The sequence below is a fragment of the Somniosus microcephalus genome, chromosome 1 (assembly GCF_052327205.1).
Source record: "Somniosus microcephalus isolate GS21.2 chromosome 1, FLI_Smic_1.0, whole genome shotgun sequence".
Taxonomy (NCBI): domain Eukaryota; kingdom Metazoa; phylum Chordata; class Chondrichthyes; order Squaliformes; family Somniosidae; genus Somniosus; species Somniosus microcephalus.
In genome coordinates this window covers 431937028-431960474 of record NC_140987.1, presented here as the reverse complement: position 1 = coordinate 431960474, position 23447 = coordinate 431937028, and the positions used below count along the sequence as shown (strand labels likewise).

The window sequence follows — 23447 nt, the reverse complement described above, 5'->3', positions numbered from 1 at the left end:
GTCTCTCCAGTCTCTCCCCCCTCCAATTCCCTCCCTCTCTCCCAGTCTCTCTCTAGTCTCTCTCTCTCTCTCTCCAGTCTCTCTCTCTCTCCAGACTCTCTCTCTCTCTCCCCACCCCCTCCGATTCCCTCTCTCTCCCCTTTCGACCCTCGATCTTCCCCCCACCGGCCACCAACAGATCCCCTGACCTCTGCATGGAGCCGCTGAACGTGTTGCCCACCTGGATACTGCGCATGAGCGGCCCCGGTATCCGGGCGCTGAAGGCTGAAAGGTGAATAATCAGAGCGTGGGGGATTCTCCCACTGTCCTGCTGAAAGGTCAAAGTTCAAGGGAGAAAATCAAACCCCTCCCGGTGTTACACAGCTACCCATCGACCATCGCAACACACACTTCAAGAGCTGCAATTGCGATCGGCTCACAAACGATTCTGCCTGGATTCCCGGAGCCATTGTATATTGGGCCCCTCCCCCGCCGCAGTTGCTGTCCATGTTCCCTACGCGGCTTTGCAAATCAACGGTGTGCGAGCTCGAGATCAGTGATCACAAATCATTAAAAGTAGCAACGCGGGTTAAAAAAGCCATAAAAGTGCAAATAAAGCACTGGGGCTCATTTCTAGAGGAAAAGAATTCAAAAGCAGAGAAGTGATGTTAAACTTATATGGAACCTTGTCTGATTGCCTCATGATTTGAGACGGTGGGGTGGCAATACTGCTTATATGTTTTTAAGTGGTTGCAGTTGCTGTCGTTATTGTAAAAGGTTTGCTTGCATAGAAACATAGAAGATAGGAGCAGGAGTAGGCCATTCGACCCCTTGAGCCCGCTCCGCCATTTAATGAGATCATGGCTGATCATCCAAATTCAGTACCCTGTCCCTGCCTTCTCCCCATATCCCTTGGTCCTTTTAGCCTTAAGAAATGTATCTAACTCCTTCTTGAATATATTTAATGAATTGTGAATAATCTTGCGCCCTTAAAAAATTTGCAATCAGCACATTATTTTGGTGCTGCCTGCTGATGTGAATGATTCCAGTGCACAGCTGAGTGACAAACGCGCTGCTTCAGGCTGTGCGCTCAGCAGGAGGCCTAATGTCGCGCCTCTGTAGCGTCCCTGGAGCAAGGCTGCCTTTTCTTAAAGCAAGGCTATCATTTTAGAAAGCAGTCTCGAGCCCTTAAAGAGGAACTGCTTTCTGAAATTTTTTTTTTTTAAATCATTCCAAACTAGGCAATCTTCAGCTCTTAAAGCTGAACTGCCTCCTGCACGTACAAAATGGTAAAAGTGCTTCAGCACTAACACAAATGGTTCAACAGGCCTGGGAAGGGGCACCCAGGGTCTCGCACGCAGCATTTCAGCTTTGTGCACGGGGTCAAAAGTGGATGAGATTTCCTTTACCCACAGGGGGCCAGAAGACCCTCCAGAAAGAAGGATGTGGGACCAGATCGCCGAGGCCGTCACTGCCAGCAGTGTCACCCCCCAGGACCTGGAACCAGTGCCCAAAGAAGCTTCATGATCTCAGACAAGTAGTTAAGGTCAGTGAATGCACCTTCAAAAGCTGTCTCCTACCAACTGCACCAGTAGCCTCACACTGCTCAATGCACGACCCCCCCTCTCCCCCCATCACTCATCTGCCAACAATCTCTACCAAACACGAGGCACACCTCACATTCCTAGCTTCACCTCACCCCCTTGGAGGAGACGGTGCTGGCCATTCTTGGCAGGGGCATGGCTGAGCCCTTGGCCAGCGGCGGGCATAAAAGAATACAAGATGCCGGTGTCCTCATACTTTATCCTCCTTCTCACATCCCACAATCTTTTCTGATGTACAAGCTGTGCATGGTGTAAGCATGCAGCTCTTGCTTTCCCATTCCCCTCACCACAACTCTACCCTTGTGCCTTCCTCATTTCAGACACCCAGGAATTCCAGCCTGCCCAGCCAGTGGTTGACCAAGAAGAGGGAGAGGAGAATGAAGAAGAAGAAGAAACACTGTCACTCGATTTGACACTCCCAGCCACCAGCTCCTCCAGGTCATCCTGCAAGGCCATCTGTAGTGTCCCCCACTGAAAGTCAGCAGCCTTCCACCAGCCATGCTACAGCCACTGGGGTAGCACTGCGTGACATCACTGGGATAGGCAAAGGCACACACAAGACAGTCACTAAGGGAATGCACAAGGGTGATTAGTTGATTTTTTGATGTTGGATGCACATATGGATAAAGTTGGATTGGAAAGATTGCTTTGTGGTGGCTTTTATCTCAGCATCGTGGCCAAGAGGACGCTGTGACAGTCAATAACAGAGGGAAGGTAAGGTGTGGGACTAATGTTGAAAGGGGAATTGGGGTTGTGGTCACTGGTACCGCAGGCGGATGATTCCATCCCGGATATCCTGGCCAGACAGGGGCTGTCTGGGCTTCATCCTGCCTTCCACTTCCTCCTCTTCTGTTTCCTCCTCCTCCTTCTGGGAGCAGCTTGTCCCCTTTGCTGCCTCTGTTCATCTCCATGTGATGTTGCAGCCCAAGGGGGACTGCAACTACAGCCCCCAGGGCTGAGAGCAAGTGGTTTTCTCGGAGGCCTTCCTTTAACATCTAAAGCCTTGCAAGCAGCTAACCACACTCCCTGCACACTTTAACAACTTTTTTAATGTATTGCACCAAACCACTACTTCTATAAAATATTTTAAAAAACACTCCAAAAACTGAAATCGAAACATACCTGAAAGAAGATATCAGGAAGATATCAATGGACTGGTCAGGTGGGCAAAAAAGTGGCAAATGGAATTCAATCCGGAGAAGTGTGAGGTAATGCATTTGGGGAGGGCTAACAAGGCAAGGGAATACACAATAAATGGTAGGATACTGAGAAGTGTAAAGGAACAGAGGGGCCTTGGAGTGCATGTCCACAGATCCCTGAAGGTAGCAGGACAGATGGCCTTCTATGTGATTGAGGGGGGACAGGAATGGTTGGCAACAATTGGTAAGCTGCTGAGCTGAGAAAACAGCTATAATTGTGAATCATTTACGCTGTGCTGATAATGTATGAGTGAAATAATATACTTATTTCTTCACTCTTGTTTCAGGTTGATTTTTCTGCAATGTTACTAAACTTTTTTGGTCTCAAATGTAATTCCTGAATCATCCTTCCTTCACCCATTCTGTGAAACAATAAATCTACATCTGTAGCAAGTCCACCTTATGCTTCAAACAGCTACTGTTGCCTGTATTTCATTTATTCCTAAATTAGTTCAAAGACAGTAACAACTGGAAACTACATGATGGGAGTGTAATTTGGGATGCTACTGGTAAGGAGACTTACCTTACTCCAGCACATATCGGGAAATCAAGTGTGCACTGCCCATTATTTTCCATCCATTATCATGGAATGGCCCATGATGTGCAGCCAACATTGTCAACTTAGAAAGTTACACCATTGTATAAAAGTTTTACAAAATAGTGTAATATAATAGATAAGTCTTCATTACATGAGCTCCCCTGGGACCATACAAATGTCATCATAAGACCGCTGCCTGCTTTGCCTTGATCTTATGTCATTTGCTTTTGAAGCCAGGATCTGATGGGCTTCTTTGGAATTCACAAGAGAAGCAGCGGATCATTCAGGCTCCAAATTTGAGCCAAGAGGTGCTAATCTGAGGTCTAACAATATTGTTCGTGTAGGTGAAACAGATTCAGTTATGCTGTACCTCAGGAGGTTTCAAACCACTGGGCTCACTCTTTTTTTCCACAAAGTCTCTCATGCTGATGATGGCTTACTGTTTATCGAACCGAACATTTTGACAAAAAGATATCGCACTGCCTTCTCATTGTGGTGGAACCTTGGGAAGGGTGACCACTTTCTGGTGAGGAGGGCTGTTAGATCAGATTGGACAGTGCTAGGGCCAGACAGCTGTTATCCTTTGTTGCAAATGAGAATTTCGAAGAAATAGATATCAATTATAAAACAGAAACAGGCCGTTTGGCTCAACCAGTCCCTGTTGGTGTTTATCCTCCATAGGAGAGGTTTGCCCTAATCCCACGTGCCCAACCTGTTCCCATATCCCATTATTCCCCTTTCCTTCATCTAACTATTCTTAAAAGTTGACATGGTCTCTATTTCAATCCCAAACCCTGGTTGTGCATTCCACAGTCTTAGCACCCTCGATGTAAAAAGGTTTCTCCTGCTCTCTGTCCTAAATCTCTTACATTTAATCTCACAGCTATGACCTCTTGTTCTAAACCTTTCAATCACTGGAAATAATCTGACTGGGAAATTCGCTACCTTAGCACCGACCGTTAACGCCGTTTTTCTTGAAAAAGTGGTGGCCGCCTCGCTTCCGGTGTGCGACACGGTGGCCGCCATTTTGGAGGTGTCAATAGCTCTGCCGGTGCCAGCGCTCGCCTCTCCAATGAAAATGTGCAGCTCGTGACGTCAATCGGCGTGCAACGCCTGATTTGACGTACAACTGTGATTCTGGACGTCGCCGCACGCCATAACGCCCTCTCCTAATCACGCATGGAAGAACGTGCGTGCAGCAGTTCTGCAGAAACGCTGCCAGTGCTTCTTAAAGGGACACACATCATAGAAATTTACAGCACAGAAGGAGGCCATTCTGCCCATCGTGTCTGTGCCGGCCAAAAAAGAGCTATCCAGCCTAATCCCACTTTCCAGCTCTTGGTCCATAGCCTTGTAGGTGGCAGCATTTCAAGTGTAAATCCAACCACTTTTTAAATGTGATGAAGGTTTCTGCCTCTACCACCCTTTCAGGCAGTGAGTTCCAGACCCCCACCACCCTCTGGGTAAAACAAATTCTCCTCAATTCCCCTCTAATCCTTCTACTAATTACTTTAAACCTATGCCCCCTGGTTATTGACCTCTCTGCTAAGGGAAATAGGTCCTTTCTATCCACTCTATCTAGGCCCCTCATAATTTTATACACCTCAATCAAGTCTCCCCTCAGTCTCCTCTGTTTCAAAGAAAACAACTCCAGCCTATCCAATCTTTCCTCGTAGCTAAAATTCTCCAGTCCTGGCAACATCCTCGTAAACCTCCTCTGTACCCTCTCTAGTGCAATCACATCTTTCCTGTAATGTGGTGACCAGAACTGCACGTAGTATTCTAGCTGTTGCCTAACTAGTGTTTTATACAGTTCAAGCATAACCTCCCTGCTCTTATATTCTATGCCTTGGCTTACAAAGGAAAGTATCCCGTATGCCTTATTAACGTACCCCTCACCACTCACATCCCCCTTCCAACCCCACTTCCTTCTGCGTCCACCACTGGAAAAAGCTCTCCGCCAAGTCTCTTAAAATGGCACTTTCAATCTCCCAAATGTCTAGCTTTTGGTCCTCCATTCGCCATGATTCATCTGCAGTTGTCGAACTGCTCAAACACTCTTTCACCTCTGCCTTAGATGCCCTTGTCCACAGTAAAACTCTTACTCTCACCCACCCTGGCTATTCATAGAAACATAGAAGATAGGAGCAGGAGTAAGCCATTCGGCCCCTCGAGCCTGCTCCGCCATTCAATGCGATCATGGCTGATCATCCAAATTCAGTACCCTGTCCCTGCTTTCTCCCCATATCCCTTGATCCCTTTAGCCTTAAGATATATATCTAACTCCTTCTTGAATATATTTAATGAATTGGCCTCAACTGTCTTCTGTGGTAGAGAATTCCACAGGTTCACCACTCTCTGGGTGAAGAAATTCCTCCTCATCTCAGTCCTAAATGGCTTACCCCTTATCCTTAGACTGTGACCCCTGGTTCTGGACTCCCCCGCCATCGGGAACATCCTTCCTGCATCTAGTCTGTCTAATCCTGTTAGAATTTTATACGTTTCAATGAGATCCCCTCTCATTCTTCTAAACTCTAGCGAATGTAAGCCTAATCGACCCAATCTCTCTTCATACGTCATTCCTGCCATCCCAGGTATCAGTCTGGTGAATCTTCGCTGCACTTCCTCCATGGCAAGAACACCCTTCCTCAGATAAGGCGACCAAAACTGCACACAATACTCAAGGTGCAAGACATCCTTGCTTCTGTGCTCGAATCCTCTCGCTATGAAGGCCAGCATACCATTTGCCTTCTTAACCACCTGCTGCACCTGCATGCTTACCTTCAGCGACTGGTGCACAAGGACACCCAGGTCTCGTTGCACTTCCCCTTTTCCCAATCTATTGCCGTTCAGATAATAATCTGCCTTCCTGTTTTTGCCACCAAAGTGGATAACCTCGCATTTATCCACATTATACTGCATCTGCATTCCCCCAGATACAGGCCCCATCTTCACTCCCTTAAGTCCAAGGGGCGCAGACTTGAATGTTATATGTCGCACAACTGATTTAGCCGTTCATTGCCAGATCTGGCTGGACCACCTCAAGCACTATTGGGCCTACTCCCCTCTGCAAAATCGTTCACTACTCCCGGATCATTCAGGAATGCAAAGGTAACACTGGGCTTCTTTTCTCCACTACCAACTGTCTCCTTAAACCCCTCACCCCTGCCCCCTCCACCCTCACCTCCAACAACATGTGAGGAGATGTCGCAATCCTATTCCCACTAAACTGCTGACCACTCAGCTCTACCACACCAACAACTCTCTTGACCCCTCCACTGCCCACCTTCCACCCTCCATAAACTTGAGCCCATCCAAACCTCTGCCACCTGTATCCTAACCCACACCAAGTCCCGCTCACTCATCTCCCCTGTGCTCGCTGACCTACCTTGGCTCAGTCCACCAATGTCTCGATTTAAAATTCTCATCCTTGTGTTCAAATCCCTTCATGGCCTCGGCCCTCTCTATCTCTGTAACCTCTTCCAGACCTACAACCCTCCGAGATCTCTCCATTCCTCCAATTTTGGCCCCTTGTGCAGCCAACACTCCCTTCACCTGATCATTAGCGGCTGTGCCTTGAGCCATCTAGGCCCTAAGTACTGGAATTCCCTCCCTAAACCTCTTCACCTTTCTCTCTTCCTTTAAGATCCTCATTAAAGCCTACCTCTTTTTTACCAAGTCGTCCGTCCTAATATCCCAATATCTCCTTCTTTGGCTAGGAGTCAATTTTTTGTCTGATTATGTTCCTTTGGTGTTTTCCTACATTAAAGGTGCTATATAAAGGCCATTTGTTGTTGTTTCATGTATCTGCACTGTGTTTATAACTAACCTCATTATTCTACTACAAAATCTATGTTGGTGTCCTGCAATACTCTCCAGAGCCAATGTGCCAGCTGCCACAATCTCCTCTCAGAACGATCAGTGCTATTTCTGTCTAGGTCAGTGGGCTTACCTGTTTTTGCCCAGTGGGATAGCAAACATCAGAGGGCTTATTTTCTAAATTTGCATTCCCAGTGTGGAGCTTCTCCTGCTGGGAGGGCATATTGGAGAATTGCGGACATGCTCTCCACAACGGAAAGTTGTGGAGAATGTGCCTGCGATTTCCAGATATGCGTTCTGGGTGCGGCTCCACGATAAAAGCACTCATTGGACCACCGGTTTCAATGCTGCTCCCCTCACTGGTGGGTTGACTCAATGTTGAGTAGGGCTCTTCTAATAGATGACAAGATAAACTGGTAGTTTTTTTCAAATTTTGGACAGCATTTTAATCTAATTAAAATGTAGTTCCTTACCCTCAGGCCTGGGAGACCAGGGATTCCTTTCTCTCCTTTTGCTCTGCTCACATCTGAATAACCCTGGAAAAGAAGGAAGCCAACAGTTACATAGGGCTAGAATTCACCTCAACAGCAACTCATCCCATTAACCTACCAGTCAGGAATGGCAGAGACCAAAGGAAGGAGCCTGTCCAGCAAACACAGCTTTCAAACTACTTTCAAACTTCTCCCCTCGTCTCCGGTAGACATGGACTCTTTCTGGGATATGGCTCCACTGAGGACCTCGCACCAAAGCCAATCCTGATCTTACCCCAACACTGCCCAGCAAGACTCACTGAACTGTGCAAAGCTGGTTGATTTTCCCTTCCCCCTAGTCCAGGGGTACTGGGGCCAGTTATAGCACCCCTACTGCTGCCCCAGCTGGAGGTCAGATAATACGTAACAGGCCTTGCATCGAACCTGAGGCCTGATGTCTGCATGGCTCTGGATCACACTGGGTGGGCAGTGCATTTACCCACTAAGCCACTGGCCAAGTGTACAAATTAATTTTAATAACTTTTTTTTTCCTATTTCTTATGGTTTGAAATTTAAACAAAAATAAGGAACATTGATGACATCTTGTTGCTGAGGTTGACAGTGTGAGGAAAAGAGTTAAATTAACATCAGGCAATTAAAATAACACGATTGCAAGATCCCAGTGAGCGAATATTGTGTGGTACTGAGACACACATCAAGGAAGGCCCTGCGTTGGTGTATTTCAACCAGGTTAGCCTCAGTAGCCCGAGCCTCAGTCAAAGTTCTTGATTTCTATCCTGTTACTCCAGCTGGAAAATGCACAAAGCTGGTCATTCGGCAGAGGCAGGGTTGGGCTCTGTTGTGGTGCCCACCTCAGGCGAAATGGCCCACTGGTGCTCATTGTTTACTCTCCTAAAAGAATGGTCACTCGGGTGAAGTCCTGGAGCGCTACAGGAGCCTGTGAAACAAAGATTTGCTGCTTTGAAACTTCAGTTGTTTCCCAATATATTGAGGCTAATAAATCAAGTACAAAGTTTCCTTACCAGCCATTACTCATGCTTTCGGATTCCCAATCTGAATTTTGTCTCCCCGAGGTTCCAAAAGCACAGGAACCCAATGCTTAAAGGAAATATACTTCAACAAATTGACCCATAGTCCCGCAATATTATAAAGGGAGATATCTCTACACTTCTTGCTTTCCTTCAGTTGCCTCTTGTTGACATGTTGAACTACTGTTTAGGGGCTGCCTAGGAGCCGATGTTTTACATCGAACCCCTCCCTCGCCATGTGACGATGTGGAGTTCTGCTCCAGTAACAACTTGAACGCTGCCCATTGCTCCTATTCATGATGTCACAGGAGTTGAAGTAGTGGAATCACATTAGGAAGAGGTTTTTTAATTTGTTCTTGGGATGTGGGTGACATTGGCAAGGCAGCATTTATTGTACACCCTTGGCTGCCTTTAGGGGATTCAAAGTCAATCACAGTGTGGGACAAAGTCACATGTAGGTCAGACCAGCCAAGATGGGAGATACCCTTCCCTGAAGGACATTAGGTTCTTCCATGGTCAATTTTCTTGCGCCAGCCACCAATTACTAGATTTATTGAAGTCAGCTTTGCAACTTGCTATGGTGGGATGGGAACTCATGACCTCTGGGATAGTGTCTCAGTACCAAAACCATTTAGCGACTGCACCCGACTCCCCTGAAGACACTTACTGATGCCTGGGTACAGTTTCAAAAGCATCTAATGTCTCTCCCAAATAGTCATTCCTCAAGTTGATGGCCTAATTTTCCATGTTTGCACTGCTGGCGGGGAGCTTTGTCCACTGGCTAGGGATATCGGGAAATCACAGGCAAGAATAGACTGAAAATTGTAGGCAGCCCACCTGACATGTGCGCCTGGCAAGCGAGGCTCCCTGGCGGCAGCACAAACTGGGAAGATTGGCCCTTGAGTGCCAGCAGGCAATACCTCCTTAAGGCATCACAGGCAAGCCTTATTCTATCCTCCCCCGATATTCACACACGTGGTCAGGAGCAGCACCCCGGCTGATCCTTCTCTACCCTGCATGCAGAGCGTAGGCGAGTTGTAATGCTCCCCCCGGTATACCAGTTGGAATCAGCTAACTGCCCATAGGCCAGGGATCGAACCTGTAGCCCTTCTGGTGTGTATGGCTTAGTACCACAACAGGCCTTGTTTCTATCCACTGAGCCGTTGAAGGTACTCTATAGGACATGTCTGCTCCTGACTGCCTCTAACCAGAGATTCCACAATGTAAAGCTCAAGGGGGGCACGGTGGCATAGTGGTTAGCACTGTTGCCTCACAACGCCAGGGACCCGGGTTCAAATCTGGCCTCGGGCGACTGTCTGTGTGGAGTTTGCACATTCTCCCTGTGTCTGCGTGGGTTTCCTCCGGGTGCTCCGGTTTCCTCCCACAGTCCAAAGATGTGCAGGTTAGGTTGATTTGGCTATGATAAATTGACCCTTAGTGTTAGGGGATTAAATACGTGGGGTTACGGGGATAGGGTGGGATATGTGTCGGTGCAGGCTCGATGGGCCGAAATGGCCTCTATCTGCACTGTTGATTCTGTGAAGGGACAATTGACAGACACCAGTAATAGTACAAATATCTCCTTTTATGACTTTATGAGGCAACTCAATAGAATACCCGGCTCAAAGCATCAAAACTCAGTACAGTGTTACAGCCCTAGTCTCATTTGAGATCTACAATAGGGGTCCTTTTGTGACTGCATTTATGGCGGGGCACAGTGAAAGTTCGGTGCATGCTACATCCATCTGCCTCTTGTTCAATATCAGAGAAATCTTTTTATTCTTCTTTTAAATTTTCTCCCCTCTTCGCCTAAAAGCCTCGAGCCTCATCACCCACTGCTAACTCACCCGAGTGGCCTCTTGTGAGCCCAAGAGTTGGTTCTCCTGGTCTCCCACTGTAACTTGGGCGAGGAATCAGAGGAAATCCTAGCGAGGCAGTGGCGATGGCTGTTTACGCCGATCTTCCGCCCAAGTTACGCCGGGAGATCGGGAGAACCCTCACGGAAATTCAGGCAACGGGGGCCTCACAGACCAGTCCTTGTCTGAAGTGTGCACCTGCCCCGCAGGTGTTACTGAACAGCAATTGGGAACGGGAACGCTGGCTGATTTCTTCTTCTTTCTAACCCATTGACGCTAATTTCAATGTTATCACCAGCGCTCAGCTAACTGACCCTGGATGAAGAATAAATGACCACTCGGGTGAGATACACGAGAGCTACCAACACCCGCAACAGTGAGCCAGCACACCTCAGTAAAGCAGGGGAGAACACCGTGGAGGGGGAATCATTCAAAGATCATTCACAAGGTTTGCATCACTCATCTCCCCCCTCCCTCTTTGAGAGTAATGTACTGACAATGACTAAACCCGCACGCGCCACACCGGAAGCGCGCGAGAAAAAGAAACTTTACCGGTGGACCACGTATTCCAGGCCTTCCAGAAGCCCCAGGTAATCCTTTATCACCCTGTGAGGGAGAGGAACATAGAAGGAACAGCGTCACAGTACTGATCTGTTAGTGAACATCTAAAATAACACAAGCTCGCTCAGAACAGTAAAACCTGCTCCCACCCACAATCAGGAAATCTTACTACAACTTCTTTTTAACAAGAAATAGGACCCAGTGTTGTCAACAGTGATAGACTTCTTGTGTGAGATTCTGAATTCACCGCCTCAAATTGCTCCCACCACTACCACTACCAGTGACAGGCCTGTAGCCATCAACATTACTGGGCTCAAAATGCTCTCCCCAGTTTAAAAAGACCACTATAATTGTACTGCTATGTGTTTGAACTGAACAATGTACAAAACTCCACAAGATTACCATTGTTGTTGTGCTTCATTCAAATCGTGAGACAATAATGGATCTTTCTTCTCTTTTTTTTTTAAATTGGTGGGTGTAACGACATGATTGGGGAAATGGTTAGAATGACTTACTGACCTCAGCTGAAGCTTACTGATCGTACCATCCATTGTAACCATTCTATTACCTCATCAATTATCACTATATACACTGCACATTGAGTGTCTGTCATCAGCCCTGCCAGTCACCTAAGCATTATCATCGGTAGCTATCAGCGCCTCACACATAATGATTACCAAATAAATATTGCACAGGCATGGAGAAAGTAGCCAACCTTATCTCACCCCATATTTAACCCTTAGCCATTCCGTGATCAAGTCCTGGCTCTATGCCTGTTTCTTGTCCCAGTATAGATTCTGGATAATTCAAATATCTTTTTCATCAAAGCTAATAGATTGTGTGGTGTCTCATTCTATACTGACTGAATATATATTCTATATATATATATATATATATACTATATATACATTGCAGCTGTGAGACAGCCAGATACAAGTGTGCCCCATGAAGCAGGTGCTGGGCTAGAGCTGGGAATCCCCCATAGATTCTAGGGTCAAGGGGGCACAGCAACAGGCAAAAGAGGACTCCAACAGTAAATTTGTTTTTTAAACTTACCCAGAAAATGTTTGGGCCTTGGGGCCTCCAACACAGTCAGAAGGCCCTGAGGCCAGTGGCCAGGAACACAGCTGCCAGCTGGGAACAGACCCACTCTCCCCCCATGTTACACGACCGCAGATCAGACCCGTCTCCTCCCATTTCACCGTCACAGATCAGACCCGTCTCCTCCCATTTCACCGTCACAGATCAGACCCGTCTCCTCCCATTTCACCATCATAGATCAGACCCGTCTCCTCCCATTTCACCATCATAGATCAGACCCGTCTCCCCCCATTTTACCATCACAGATCAGGCCCGTCTCCTCCCATTTCACCATCACAGATCAGACCCGTCTCCTCCCATTTCACCGTCATAAATCAGACCCGTCTCCTCCCATTTCACCGTCACAGATCAGACCCGTCTCCTCCCATTACACCGTCACAGATCAGACCCGTCTCCTCCCATTTCACCATCATAGATCAGACCCGTCTCCTCCCATTTCACCATCATAGATCAGACCCGTCTCCTCCCATTTCACCATCATAGATCAGACCCGTCTCCTCCCATTTCACCGTCATAGATCAGACCCGTCTCCTCCCATTTCACCGTCATAGATCAGACCCGTCTCCTCCCATTTCACCGTCACAGATCAGACCCGTCTCCCCCCATTTCACCGTCATAAATCAGACCCGTCTCCCCCCATTTCACCGTCATAGATCAGACCCGTCTCCTCCCATTTCACCGTCACAGATCAGACCCGTCTCCCCCCATTTCACCGTCACAGATCAGACCCGTCTCCACCCATTTCACCATCATAGATCAGACCCGTCTCCCCCCATTTCAGCATCACAGATCAGACCCGTCTCCCCCCATTTCACCGTCACAGATCAGACCCGTCTCCTCCCATTTCACCGTCACAGATCAGACCCGTCTCCTCCCATGTCACCATCATAGATCAGACCCGTCTCCCCCCATTTCACCGTCACAGATCAGACCCGTCTCCCCCATTTCACCGTCATAGATCAGACCCGTCTCCTCCCATTTCACCGTCACAGATCAGACCCGTCTCCTCCCATTTCACCGTCACAGATCAGACCCGTCTCCCCCCATTTCACCGTCATAGATCAGACCCGTCTCCTCCCATTTCACCATCATAGATCAGACCCGTCTCCCCCCATTTCACCATCATAGATCAGACCCGTCTCCCCCCATTTCACCGTCATAGATCAGACCCGTCTCCTCCACCCATTTCACCATCATAGATCAGACCCGTCTCCCCCCATTTCGCCGTCATAGATCAGACCCGTCTCCTCCCATTTCACCGTCATAGATCAGACCCGTCTCCCCCCATTTCACCATCATAAATCAGACCTGTTGGAATAAACGGGTCGTTTTCCGAGTGGCAGGCAGTGACTAGTGGGGTACCGCAAGGATCGGTCCTAGGACCCCAGCTGTTCACAATATATATTAATGATCTGGACGAGGGAATTGGATGTAATATTTCCAAATTTGCAGACGACACAAAGCTGGGTGGGAGGGTATGCTGTGAGGAGGATGTCGTGAAACTCCAGTACGATTTGGACAGGTTGGGTGATTGGGCAGAACGTGGCAAATGTACTATAATGTGGATAAATGTGAGGTTATCCACTTTGGTGGCAAAAACAGGAAGGCAGATTATATTTTGAATGGCAATAGATTGGGAGAAGGGGAAGTGCAAAGAGACCTGGGTGTTCTTGTACACCAGTCGCTGAAGGTAAGCATGCAGGTGCAGCAGGCGGTTAAGAAGGCAAATGGTATGTTGGCCTTCGTAGCAAGAGGGTTCGGGTACAAGAACAAAGATGTCTTGCTGCAGTTGGTCAGGGCCTTGGTGAGATCACACCTTGAGTATTGTGTGCAGTTTTGGTCGCCTTATCTGAGGAAGGATGTTCTTGCCATGGAAGGAGTGCAGCGAAGATTCACCAGGCTGATACCTGGGATGGTAGGAATGACGTATGAGGAGAGATTGTGTCGACTGAGCTTATACTCACTGGAGTTTAGAAGATTGAGAGGGGATCTCCTCGAAACCTATAAAATTCTGTCAGGCCTGGACAGACTAGATGCAGGAAGGATGTTTCTGATGGCCGGGGAGTCCAGAACCAGGGGTCATAGTCTAAGGATAAGGGGTAAGCCATTTAGGACTGAAATGAGGAGGAATTTCTTCACCCAGAGAGTGGTGAACCTGTGGAATTCTCTGCCACAGAGGGTGGTGGAGGCCAATTCATTAAATATATTCAAGAAGGAGTTGGATATATTTCTTAAGACTAAAGAGATCAAGGGATATGGGGAGAAGGCAGGGACCGGGTACTGAATTTGGATGATCAGCCATGATCTCATTGAATGGCGGAGCAGGCTAGAGGGGCCGAATGGCCTACTCCTGCTCCTATCTTCTATGTTTCTATGTCTCCACCCATTTCACCATCATAGATCAGACCCGTCTCCTCCCATTTCACCATCATAGATCAGACCCGTCTCCCCCCATTTCACCATCATAGATCAGACCCGTCTCCTCCCATTTCACCATCATAGATCAGACCCGTCTCCTCCACCCATTTCGCCATCATAGATCAGACCCGTCTCCTCCCATTTCACCATCACAGATCAGACCCGTCTCCACCCATTTCACCATCATAGATCAGACCCGTCTCCTCCCCCTCCGTTTCACCACTGTAGTTCAGGCCCACCCTCTCAAACTATTCCATGACCAGAGATCAAACCTGGACCCTCACCATATTACACCATCAGAGATCAGACTCACTCCCCTCTCTCTCTCCCAACCCCCATTTCACCACCAGAGATCCAACCCATTCCCTCACCCTATTTCACCACCAGAGATCAGACTCACCACCTCACCGTTTCAAACCACTCCAGATCATGCCTGCATGTACCTTATTACCCCAAAAGAGATCAGCCCCCCCCCGACCCACATCACTCTGTTACACTGCCAGAGATCAGACCAACTCCCTGCACCCACACCATTACACTATTGGGAAGAAAACTTCACTTCTTCAGCACAGTGTCAGAAATAAGACATTGCACCAATCTTACCCCATCTAAACCACACTGCCTGCGACTGGACACAAGCATACCACAACTATTCAAGGTTGGGCACATACACAAATCCCCCAATCTACATTATCCAGATTGCCCGGGATTGAACTCATAGCTGCTCCGAAACTACAACATCAAGGATTAAAAACATGAAAAATCTCAAGGCCGGGAAAGACCATGGGGTATAATTTCCCAGGAGGGTTCTTCCGATCTCCCGCTGGAACTTTGGCCCCAGAGAAACAATGTGAACAGCCAGTTATCCCGTTTCTCCAGGCTTTCCACTGATCTTCCGTCGAAGCTATGGCAAGAGATTGGGAGAACCTCCAAGGACATTAGTAGCACATAGGTCCACCTAGGTTGTCTTCACACTATCCTAGCAGTTGTAATGTTGTGTTTCTTTTCAAAATACTTGCCCAACTCGATCTCGAAGAGATTCAAGTTACTTGCCCCTCCTCCCAGGTCAGCTATTCCAAAAATCAACCTCTTTCAGTGAAGTATTGATATCTTATTCAAAATCAAAATACTGCGGATGCTGGAAATCTGAAATAAAAACAGAAAATGCTAGAAATACTCAGCAGGCCAGGCAGCATCTGTGGAGCGAGAAACAGAGTTAACGTTTCAGGTCGATGAACCTTCGTCAGAACCGTTAACTCAGTTTCTCTCTCCACAGATGCTGCCTGACCTGCTGAGTATTTCCAGCATGTTCTGTTTTTATTCTTATTTCCTGCCTGGTATCTACCGCTTTACAGCTTAAAATTCTGCTCTCCCATTCCAATAACACTAACTAATCCTATACATCCCTGAGCCTTATTAATTCAAACCGCTTCATCATATCCCCCTTAATCTTCTTCTCTCCAACCAGAAGGGAGGTTGGATAACCATTTGAAGTCAAAGCATCTAAAGGGGAAAATTTGAAATCTGCCCATGTCTGGAACTCGCCAGCATGTACGCTACGGTACCACTTTCCATTACTTTTACTGCATTTACAATGAATGAACGCCTGATATCTGGCCACAGCACTACCTATTCTTGAGCTACCCAGCTCCCTCAGGTTGACAAGCTTTTTAATCAAAAATCATCCAGTCATGTAACAGCAGTTGCAGTACTAGTGGCAGTTAATCATTCCGTAGCCTCATTATCATACCATCGCATCCCTCGAGATCCATCTCCTCAGTAGAAGTCTATGTACTCACATTCAAGGTGTTCTGCTCAAATATCGTAAGAAGTATGAGGTAGCTGGCCATCTTCGGGTAGCTCCATATTTAGGAAGTACACAGTCCCTTCCGTGCAAAATATTGACTTTGCGCTCCAATTCCACCGGTAGCTCCAGCTCAACTATTGCTTTATAGCAGTGATACTTATTAACTTTTTTTTCGAGAGCCAGCCTGTCTTGCTCAAGGGCCACTCTCAGGAGTGCTACATGGAATTGCATAGAATTTTACAGCACAGAATCAGGCCATTCGGCCCAACAAGTTCATGCTGGTCTTTATGCTACACATGAGCCTCCTCTCACCCCTCTTCATCTCACCCCAGCAGCATATCCCTCTATTCCTTTCTCCCTCATGTACTTATCCAGCTTCCCCTTAAATGCATCTCTGCTGTGAGATGCCGCGCCCACAACTCTCCACCCTGGGTAGTTGTTGAGAGGAAACCTGGCAATCCTCCACAGGAAAGGAAAAACAAAGTTACTGGTCTGACATTTCTATGAAAACTATACATTAATATGACCCTTTTGTGTTATGGGTGCCAGGATATTCCTGTTCCAAACAGCAACTGCTTGCTTCCATTAGTCAGGAGGAGGAGAGGGAACAGCACTGAATCACAACTCAGGCAATATTCCAGACAGGCAGGCCATTAATGGGAAGCTCAGAGACACGTGAAGCAGCAACTCTGCTGAGGGCCACAGGTGAAAAGAAGGTGGGTTAAAAGTGTATTATGAACTGCTTCATCATCATATATATAAATGCAACATATATCATTTTAACTTGCCCTTCGTTCAACACTCTGGGGTCCAAATGTAGTTCTTTGGAAGGAAATTATAGTTTCCATGGGAAAGGGGCAGAATGGGTTCTGTAACCAGAGAGTTCACATCACATGCCAGGAAGGGCCTGTGATAACAGGAATTATTATTATGAAGTTGTACGCTTAAATTACTTCAATGAATGCTTCCTCACTTCACACTGTAGAGGAACAACGTCTCTGCGGATGACTGTAAGGTTCCTAGGTGAAATGTGGCTGGAGCAAGTCTTAGCCAGTGGGCAAACACATAGCAAAATCCTGCCCATAATTCAGCATCAACTGGTAGTCTCACTCAAAGAGGCCAACTAGATCGGGCCAGAGTGGGAACTAGGCATTGGGGAATGCCATTTAGAGGCTAAGAACAAGGCTGAGTGCAGGGAGCTTATACCCTGCATCTAACCTGTGCTGTATCTGACGTTGAAGTTGCCTGATGGAGACACTGGTGCAAAAAGAAGAAAAGGTTCCTATTGTCTAGCAGACATCTTGATGAGCATAATATTTACGTCCATGCCCTAATATAAAGAAGACTGGCAACGTTGTCTAAACCACGAGTTGGCCCAGCTTGCTTCCGGAAGGAGGGCCTAAATTTACACTGACATGTCATTCACCCTCCCCCCACCCCCATTTTTTGCCACAAACCTTTTCACCTCTGTCCCCTTTTGGAAATCCAGCTGGTCTAGCAAACTCAAGCGTCCCGGTGGCAGGTGGCGGGCCTGGAGGACCTGGTAGGCCCACATCTCCCTGAGGTGCAGCAATCAGGAAGGAAGCTTAAATGGTTTTCATCAAACAAAACAATGTTACCTGGGACTGTGGCAACCCTGGTTGTAAATGAGGCATTGAACTGCGAGGCAGCATCGTCACGTTGGGTTAGGATGGGTCATATCCAATGTCTGTCAACTCTTAACTAGCCTTATTTACTCCAAAAGGAGTGCTCACCCAACAATGACATTTTCTTTCTTCAACAGGAAGGCTCCAAGTGATCTCTGCAGGATCAGAGGCCCTCTCCAGTTGACGCGCTTTCAGTTTTCTTGTCTGCTGTAACCTGATCCATTTAGATTGAGAGCCAATGAAAGTTAGTCTGTTGTGTCAGGGGGATTTGAGTAACAGACTCAGCTCTGGAACTCAAATTCACAGGCTGGATTATGAGCACTCCTAGTACTTTATGGTACCAGGCCAGCTACTACACCGATCTACTCATTAATTATTGACCAACAATTAAGATATAAAGCCAGTTTTTTTAAGAATGAGGGAACATGTGACTGCATCTCCTTAGTTAGGAGAGGAATAGTGCCCAATATGCCTCATTTCTTCCAGGACTACCATCAGCTCAGTTCACAGCTCGCTCCCAAGTGTTACCTTCTCTCCTATGATTGAGATGTTTATCCCAGGCCCTGAGCCATGTGGGATAGTTCCTGGGCGCCCAGGAGGGCCAGGAAGGCCTACATCACCCTGAGGTCAGGGAGGGTGGAGGGAGGAGGTGGAAAAGGTTAGTTATGGTTAGTGTCAGAAACAGTTCCAGTATATTACAGACCAAAGTAACAATTCCCAAAGTTAACAAGATTCACCTTCCCACCACCAGAGGAAAGGGTTTTTAAAAAGAAACAGCAGTAGGCCAGAGGGTTCAGAAAGAGAAGTACCAAGTAAAAGCCTCAATGGTAGTCCAATAGAGTGTCACGCCCTCACACCGTGCAGGAGTGATCGGACTCACGGTTTGCACCAGCGATTCCTGACACAGTGAATTTGCTGCCTCCACTGGATCTTCAGCGGGGGGGGGGGGGGGGGGGGCTGTAGAACCGACCAGAGGCCATTTAGTTCCCTACAGAGAGAGGGGGGGAAAAGGCGCCATGGGCTGACCTCAACCATACCCCGTCATGGTCAGCTCCAGAACATTACCGACAGTGACTGGATGTGGGTCACCTGGTCATTTCTGTGGCCAGGAAATGCTGTACGGCATGAGGGGAGAGAGAAGATACCCAAGAGGGGGGAAAAAAACAAGTGAGAAAGGTAGACAAAAAATAAGAAACCCTCCGTGAAAAAGCAGTGGAAAGGTTATGGATTTTTTTCCCCTTATATATTCAACAAATGTTTCCATAAATAACATCTGAAAAATGTGTGATTAATAATAAGGTTAATTGTGCTGGTACAGGGATCGGCCTTGTCCCCTGTGCAGTTTCCAGCGAAACCATGGCAACCTTGGCTTAAATACATCAGTGACAAGAGGAATGAGGCTGCCATCAAATAGGCAACGATCTTCATCGAGAAAAATGGAGAAAAGCCAAAGGTCATAGTGCAAGATGACACAGAGGTCAAAAGGAATATTAGAGATGTTGAAATAACACAAATTGTGGCAGTGTAGTTAGGTGATGCCAAGGCTTAAATTTAAAAGCCTGTTGATTGTAGAAGAAAAGGAAAACTGAATGAGGTAAGGAGATGAAGATGAATGAAGAAGACGAGCCTGGAAAAGAATGAGTTAAAGATTAGGAGACAGTGCAACGAGTCTGGATTTGAACACAGCGAGAATGCAGGTAGGAGGGAGAGTGTGCGGGACAAAGATTGAAAACTGAACCATAAAAATAAGGGAATTGAAAGATGTCACAGATGTGGGAATCTGGATTCTGTCACAAGAGGCCAAGCTCTGTAACTGAGAGGATATATACACACAGCCATTGAGATCGAAGTAGAAGAATGGTGTAGCATTTAAAGTGAGCTCAACATGCAGAAGCAGAAAAGGCGAGCTGGAGGACGGGAAATGGGTGATTCAGCGCACGGCATCTATCACGTCGAAAATGGAAACACATTGGGGCATGGAGCGTGTGATGTCAATGGAAGCACAATACATGCTAAAGGCATCAGTCGAAAAGGAGCTTGGCAGCTATTGGGTGCAGATATTTGGTTCAATAACCACCAGAATGATGCTATAGAAATTCTGTTTTTTCTCATAGAAACATAGAAGATAGGAGCAGGAGTAGGCCATTCGGCCCCTCGAGCCTGCTCCGCCATTCAATGAGATCATGGCTGATCATCCAAATTCAGTACCCTGTCCCTGCCTTCTCCCCATATCCCTTGATCCCTTTAGCCTTAAGAAATATATCCAACTCTTTCTTGAATATATTTAATGAACTGGCCTCCACCTCCACTGTGGCAGAGAATTCCACAGGTTCACCACTCTCTGGGTGCTTTTTTTTATCTTTGCTAATTAATCCTTTCTCATTACATAATACCCAGTCTAAGATGGCCTGATCTCTGGTTGGTTCCTCGATATATTGGTCCAGGAAACCATCCCGTAAACACTCCAGGAATTCCTCCTCCACATTATTGTTACTAATTTGGTTGGCCCAATCTATATGTAGATTAAAGTCACCCATGATGACTGCTGTGCCCTTATTGCACGCTTCTTTAATTTCCCTTTTAATGCCATCCCCAACCTCCGCCTTACTGTTGGGAGGTCTATATACCACTCCCACCCATACAGATTCCACATCATCAGAGCTAATATCCTTCATTACAATTGTATTAATCCCTTCTTTAACCAGTAATGCTACCCCACCTCCCTTTCCTTTTTGCCTATCTTTCCTGAATATCGAATACCCCTGGATGTTGAGTTCCCAGTCTTGGCCATCCTTGAGCCACGTTTCCGTAATCCCAACCAAATCATATTCGTTTACCTCTATTTGCACAGCCAATTCGTCCACCTTATTACAAATGCTCCTCGCATTAAGACACAAAGCCTTCAGGCTTGTTTTTTTAACGCTCAGTGTTATTCCTTCCTCTCCTCCTCTTCTGAAGCATTGGCTCTAGCTGGCCCATGGGCCCAGAGTCTTCGGCCAGTATCTCACCTTCATGTGTAAGGCAGTTACCTTCAGGAAACTATCCACACATGGGAGGCACCGCAGTCAAACCCAGCCCTGTCCTTGCCTTACATCTACACATGCTGTAAGTATCACTGGAGATTTCTCTCCCTCCTTGTTTAAGATCATCAAGGCCAATTGTAGTTCCTCCACTGACAGCCCCGCTGTGATCAGCTGGCTCAGCACAAACCATTGGCTTTTCTGTGTGGCTCCTTTTACCCACGAGGCCATTGAAAAACAGTTTTAAACCCGTCTTCCCATATCTCTCTGGGCTTACTGGGCCATACCAACTTCACTGGCCAGTCTGGCTTCTGCCAACGCCACTGCGTGTCAACTCTTGGTAACATTCAACAGAAGCACAGAGCTGACCTGCCTGTTCATTTTCCTTCCCTTCTCTTGCTTGGTCCCTCCCGGAAGTGCAGGGACTCAACAGCCTAGAAAAACTGAAACTATATCACCCACTTCCACCCTCAAAACGGCCTAAATTAAGAGTGTCGGGGGAGAGGTGGGGGGGGGGGAAGGGGTTCCTGACTGAAAATAATGCTAATTTAAAAGGGAGCATCACTCCACTGAGGAATATTCATGCAGGCTCAGGTTCTGGAACGCTCAGCTCCCAACACTGCATTGACAATGGCACTGTGGTGGGGCAGTGGGGGCACTTTCAAATGTCTCACAATCGTTCATGCTGCGGCATTAGCCCACCCTCCCCCCCCCCGGTTCTGAGACGCATTAAAAGCCAAGAGCTGCCAAGCCCATCCATAATATGAGAATCGCATCATTATAAACAGCAATTTTAATCACAGCGAGAGCCGGCGGAGACATGATTACGCAGTCAGTGCAGCTCGACGGGGCTCGCACACAATCTGTTTAAAAAGCAAATGAGAGTGAAGTGAGCAGAGACATCAGTTAAGATGGTCGCGACGCTGCCGCTGTCGCTAGCTGCTTATTAAAACTTCATCCAAACAGCACGGGCAACAAGGATGCAGTCGCTCCTGTTCAGTATCAGGTATCTGCATTTTCAGTACTTTTTTCCTTTCTAGTGATTTGAGAAATACAGTTGACCTTTGCTCCCTGACACTTTGGTTGACCTCTGCCTTCTCCCTGACACTTGGTTGACCTCTGCTCCCTGACACTTCTTGGTTGAAACGCCCCTCCCCCGCCCCATTCCCTGACATTTTGCTACAGCCCATTATTGTGACTTTAACTTTTATCTAACATTTAATGGCAGAGGGGATGCCCCAGGGACTTAGCGGATGAATAAATCACCACCAATGTTTCTATTTCAAAAAAGATTCATCACCTTGCTTAAAAATGCTCAGGATAAGCACCTCAGTGATATGTTCAATTTAAGGAGCCACAGACAAGCCAAAATTAAACTGGGCTGATTTTATTAAGAGGTATTCAAATCCTGCAGTTTTAAATCAGTCTGTCGGTCAAGACTGCAGTAACATTTGGGTCCTGTTGGTGGTGCTGCCGAGATAAATAGATGATGGTTTCACAGTGTCACTGTGTGGAGGTGTGTAGTACTGCAACTGAATGGAAGATGTACAAGGAATTGGCTTAGCGTTTCCACACCATTATCTAGGAATAAGTGCACATCTAGCCCATATATTTACAAGAATTGAATGGGCTGTGATTGAAATTGCTTTTAATGGGTCCCAAAAGCAGAGGGGCCAACAGTGTATTATATGTTCTAGTCAAAGACCAGCTAAAATATCTAAATCCTGGGGGGGAGAGGGTGGGGCAGTGCCCTTTCACCTTTAGGACGTGGATTTGAACCCAGCCCATCTGGTGGTATGAAAGTCTCCGCTGTCTGTTGGTTCTGGGGGCCCTTTGTGAAATGAGTTTGCATAATTCAACCCAGCTCCCAGTCACGTCACAAAGGGATCCTAATTTGGCACGAATTGAGCACTGCGTCCGGGAACGTTACTCAGACAGGATGGCTGGTGTGGAAAATTGGGAAAAGTCTCACTGATACAGGAAGGGGGTCCTCTTCTGAGATTGAAGTCAAAGCGCATTTTGGAGCATAACTAAGGGAGCTCTACTCTTCATCGAGCCATGCCACACCTGACCTGGGAGTGCTTGATCCAGACAGCAGGTGACTGAAATGGGAAAGCATTCCATTTCCTAATACTGGCATCCCTGTCACCTTAGTAAGCACAATACTCACCAAATCCTTAGTAAAAATGGGTTACATTTTCTTAGATTAATTACTTTCAAATAAACTCTGTTCTAATGAAATTAGGGGATAAGAGCAGGAAAGTGGGTCGTCGGTCCAGCAATTTTCTACATTACCAAGTGGTAGAATGTTGGACCATCCCAGAAATTCCTATCATGGCAGTAAAGGGACAGGGATTCACTCTTCCCATGTCACCTTCTC

General features: G+C 47.1%; 1 protein-coding gene across 4 annotated transcripts in view; it reads right to left on the bottom strand.

Annotated features, from left to right (window-relative positions):
* LOC147125292 (uncharacterized) overlaps positions 1–23447 on the bottom strand; it is a 534520-nt gene that overhangs the window by 186901 nt on the left and 324172 nt on the right. For 3 of the 4 annotated variants that reach the window (XM_086000735.1, XM_086000728.1, XM_086000752.1), the window contains exons 13-15: positions 17859–17960; positions 11067–11120; positions 7613–7675 (exon numbers count right to left, since the gene is read on the bottom strand). In XM_086000735.1, coding sequence (XP_085856861.1) covers positions 7613–7675; positions 11067–11120; positions 17859–17960 — 219 coding nt within the window. Of the gene's footprint in view, positions 1–7612; positions 7676–11066; positions 11121–17858; positions 17961–18575; positions 18669–23447 lie in introns of all 4 variants that reach the window. The other variant, XM_086000743.1, reaches the window with a different exon arrangement.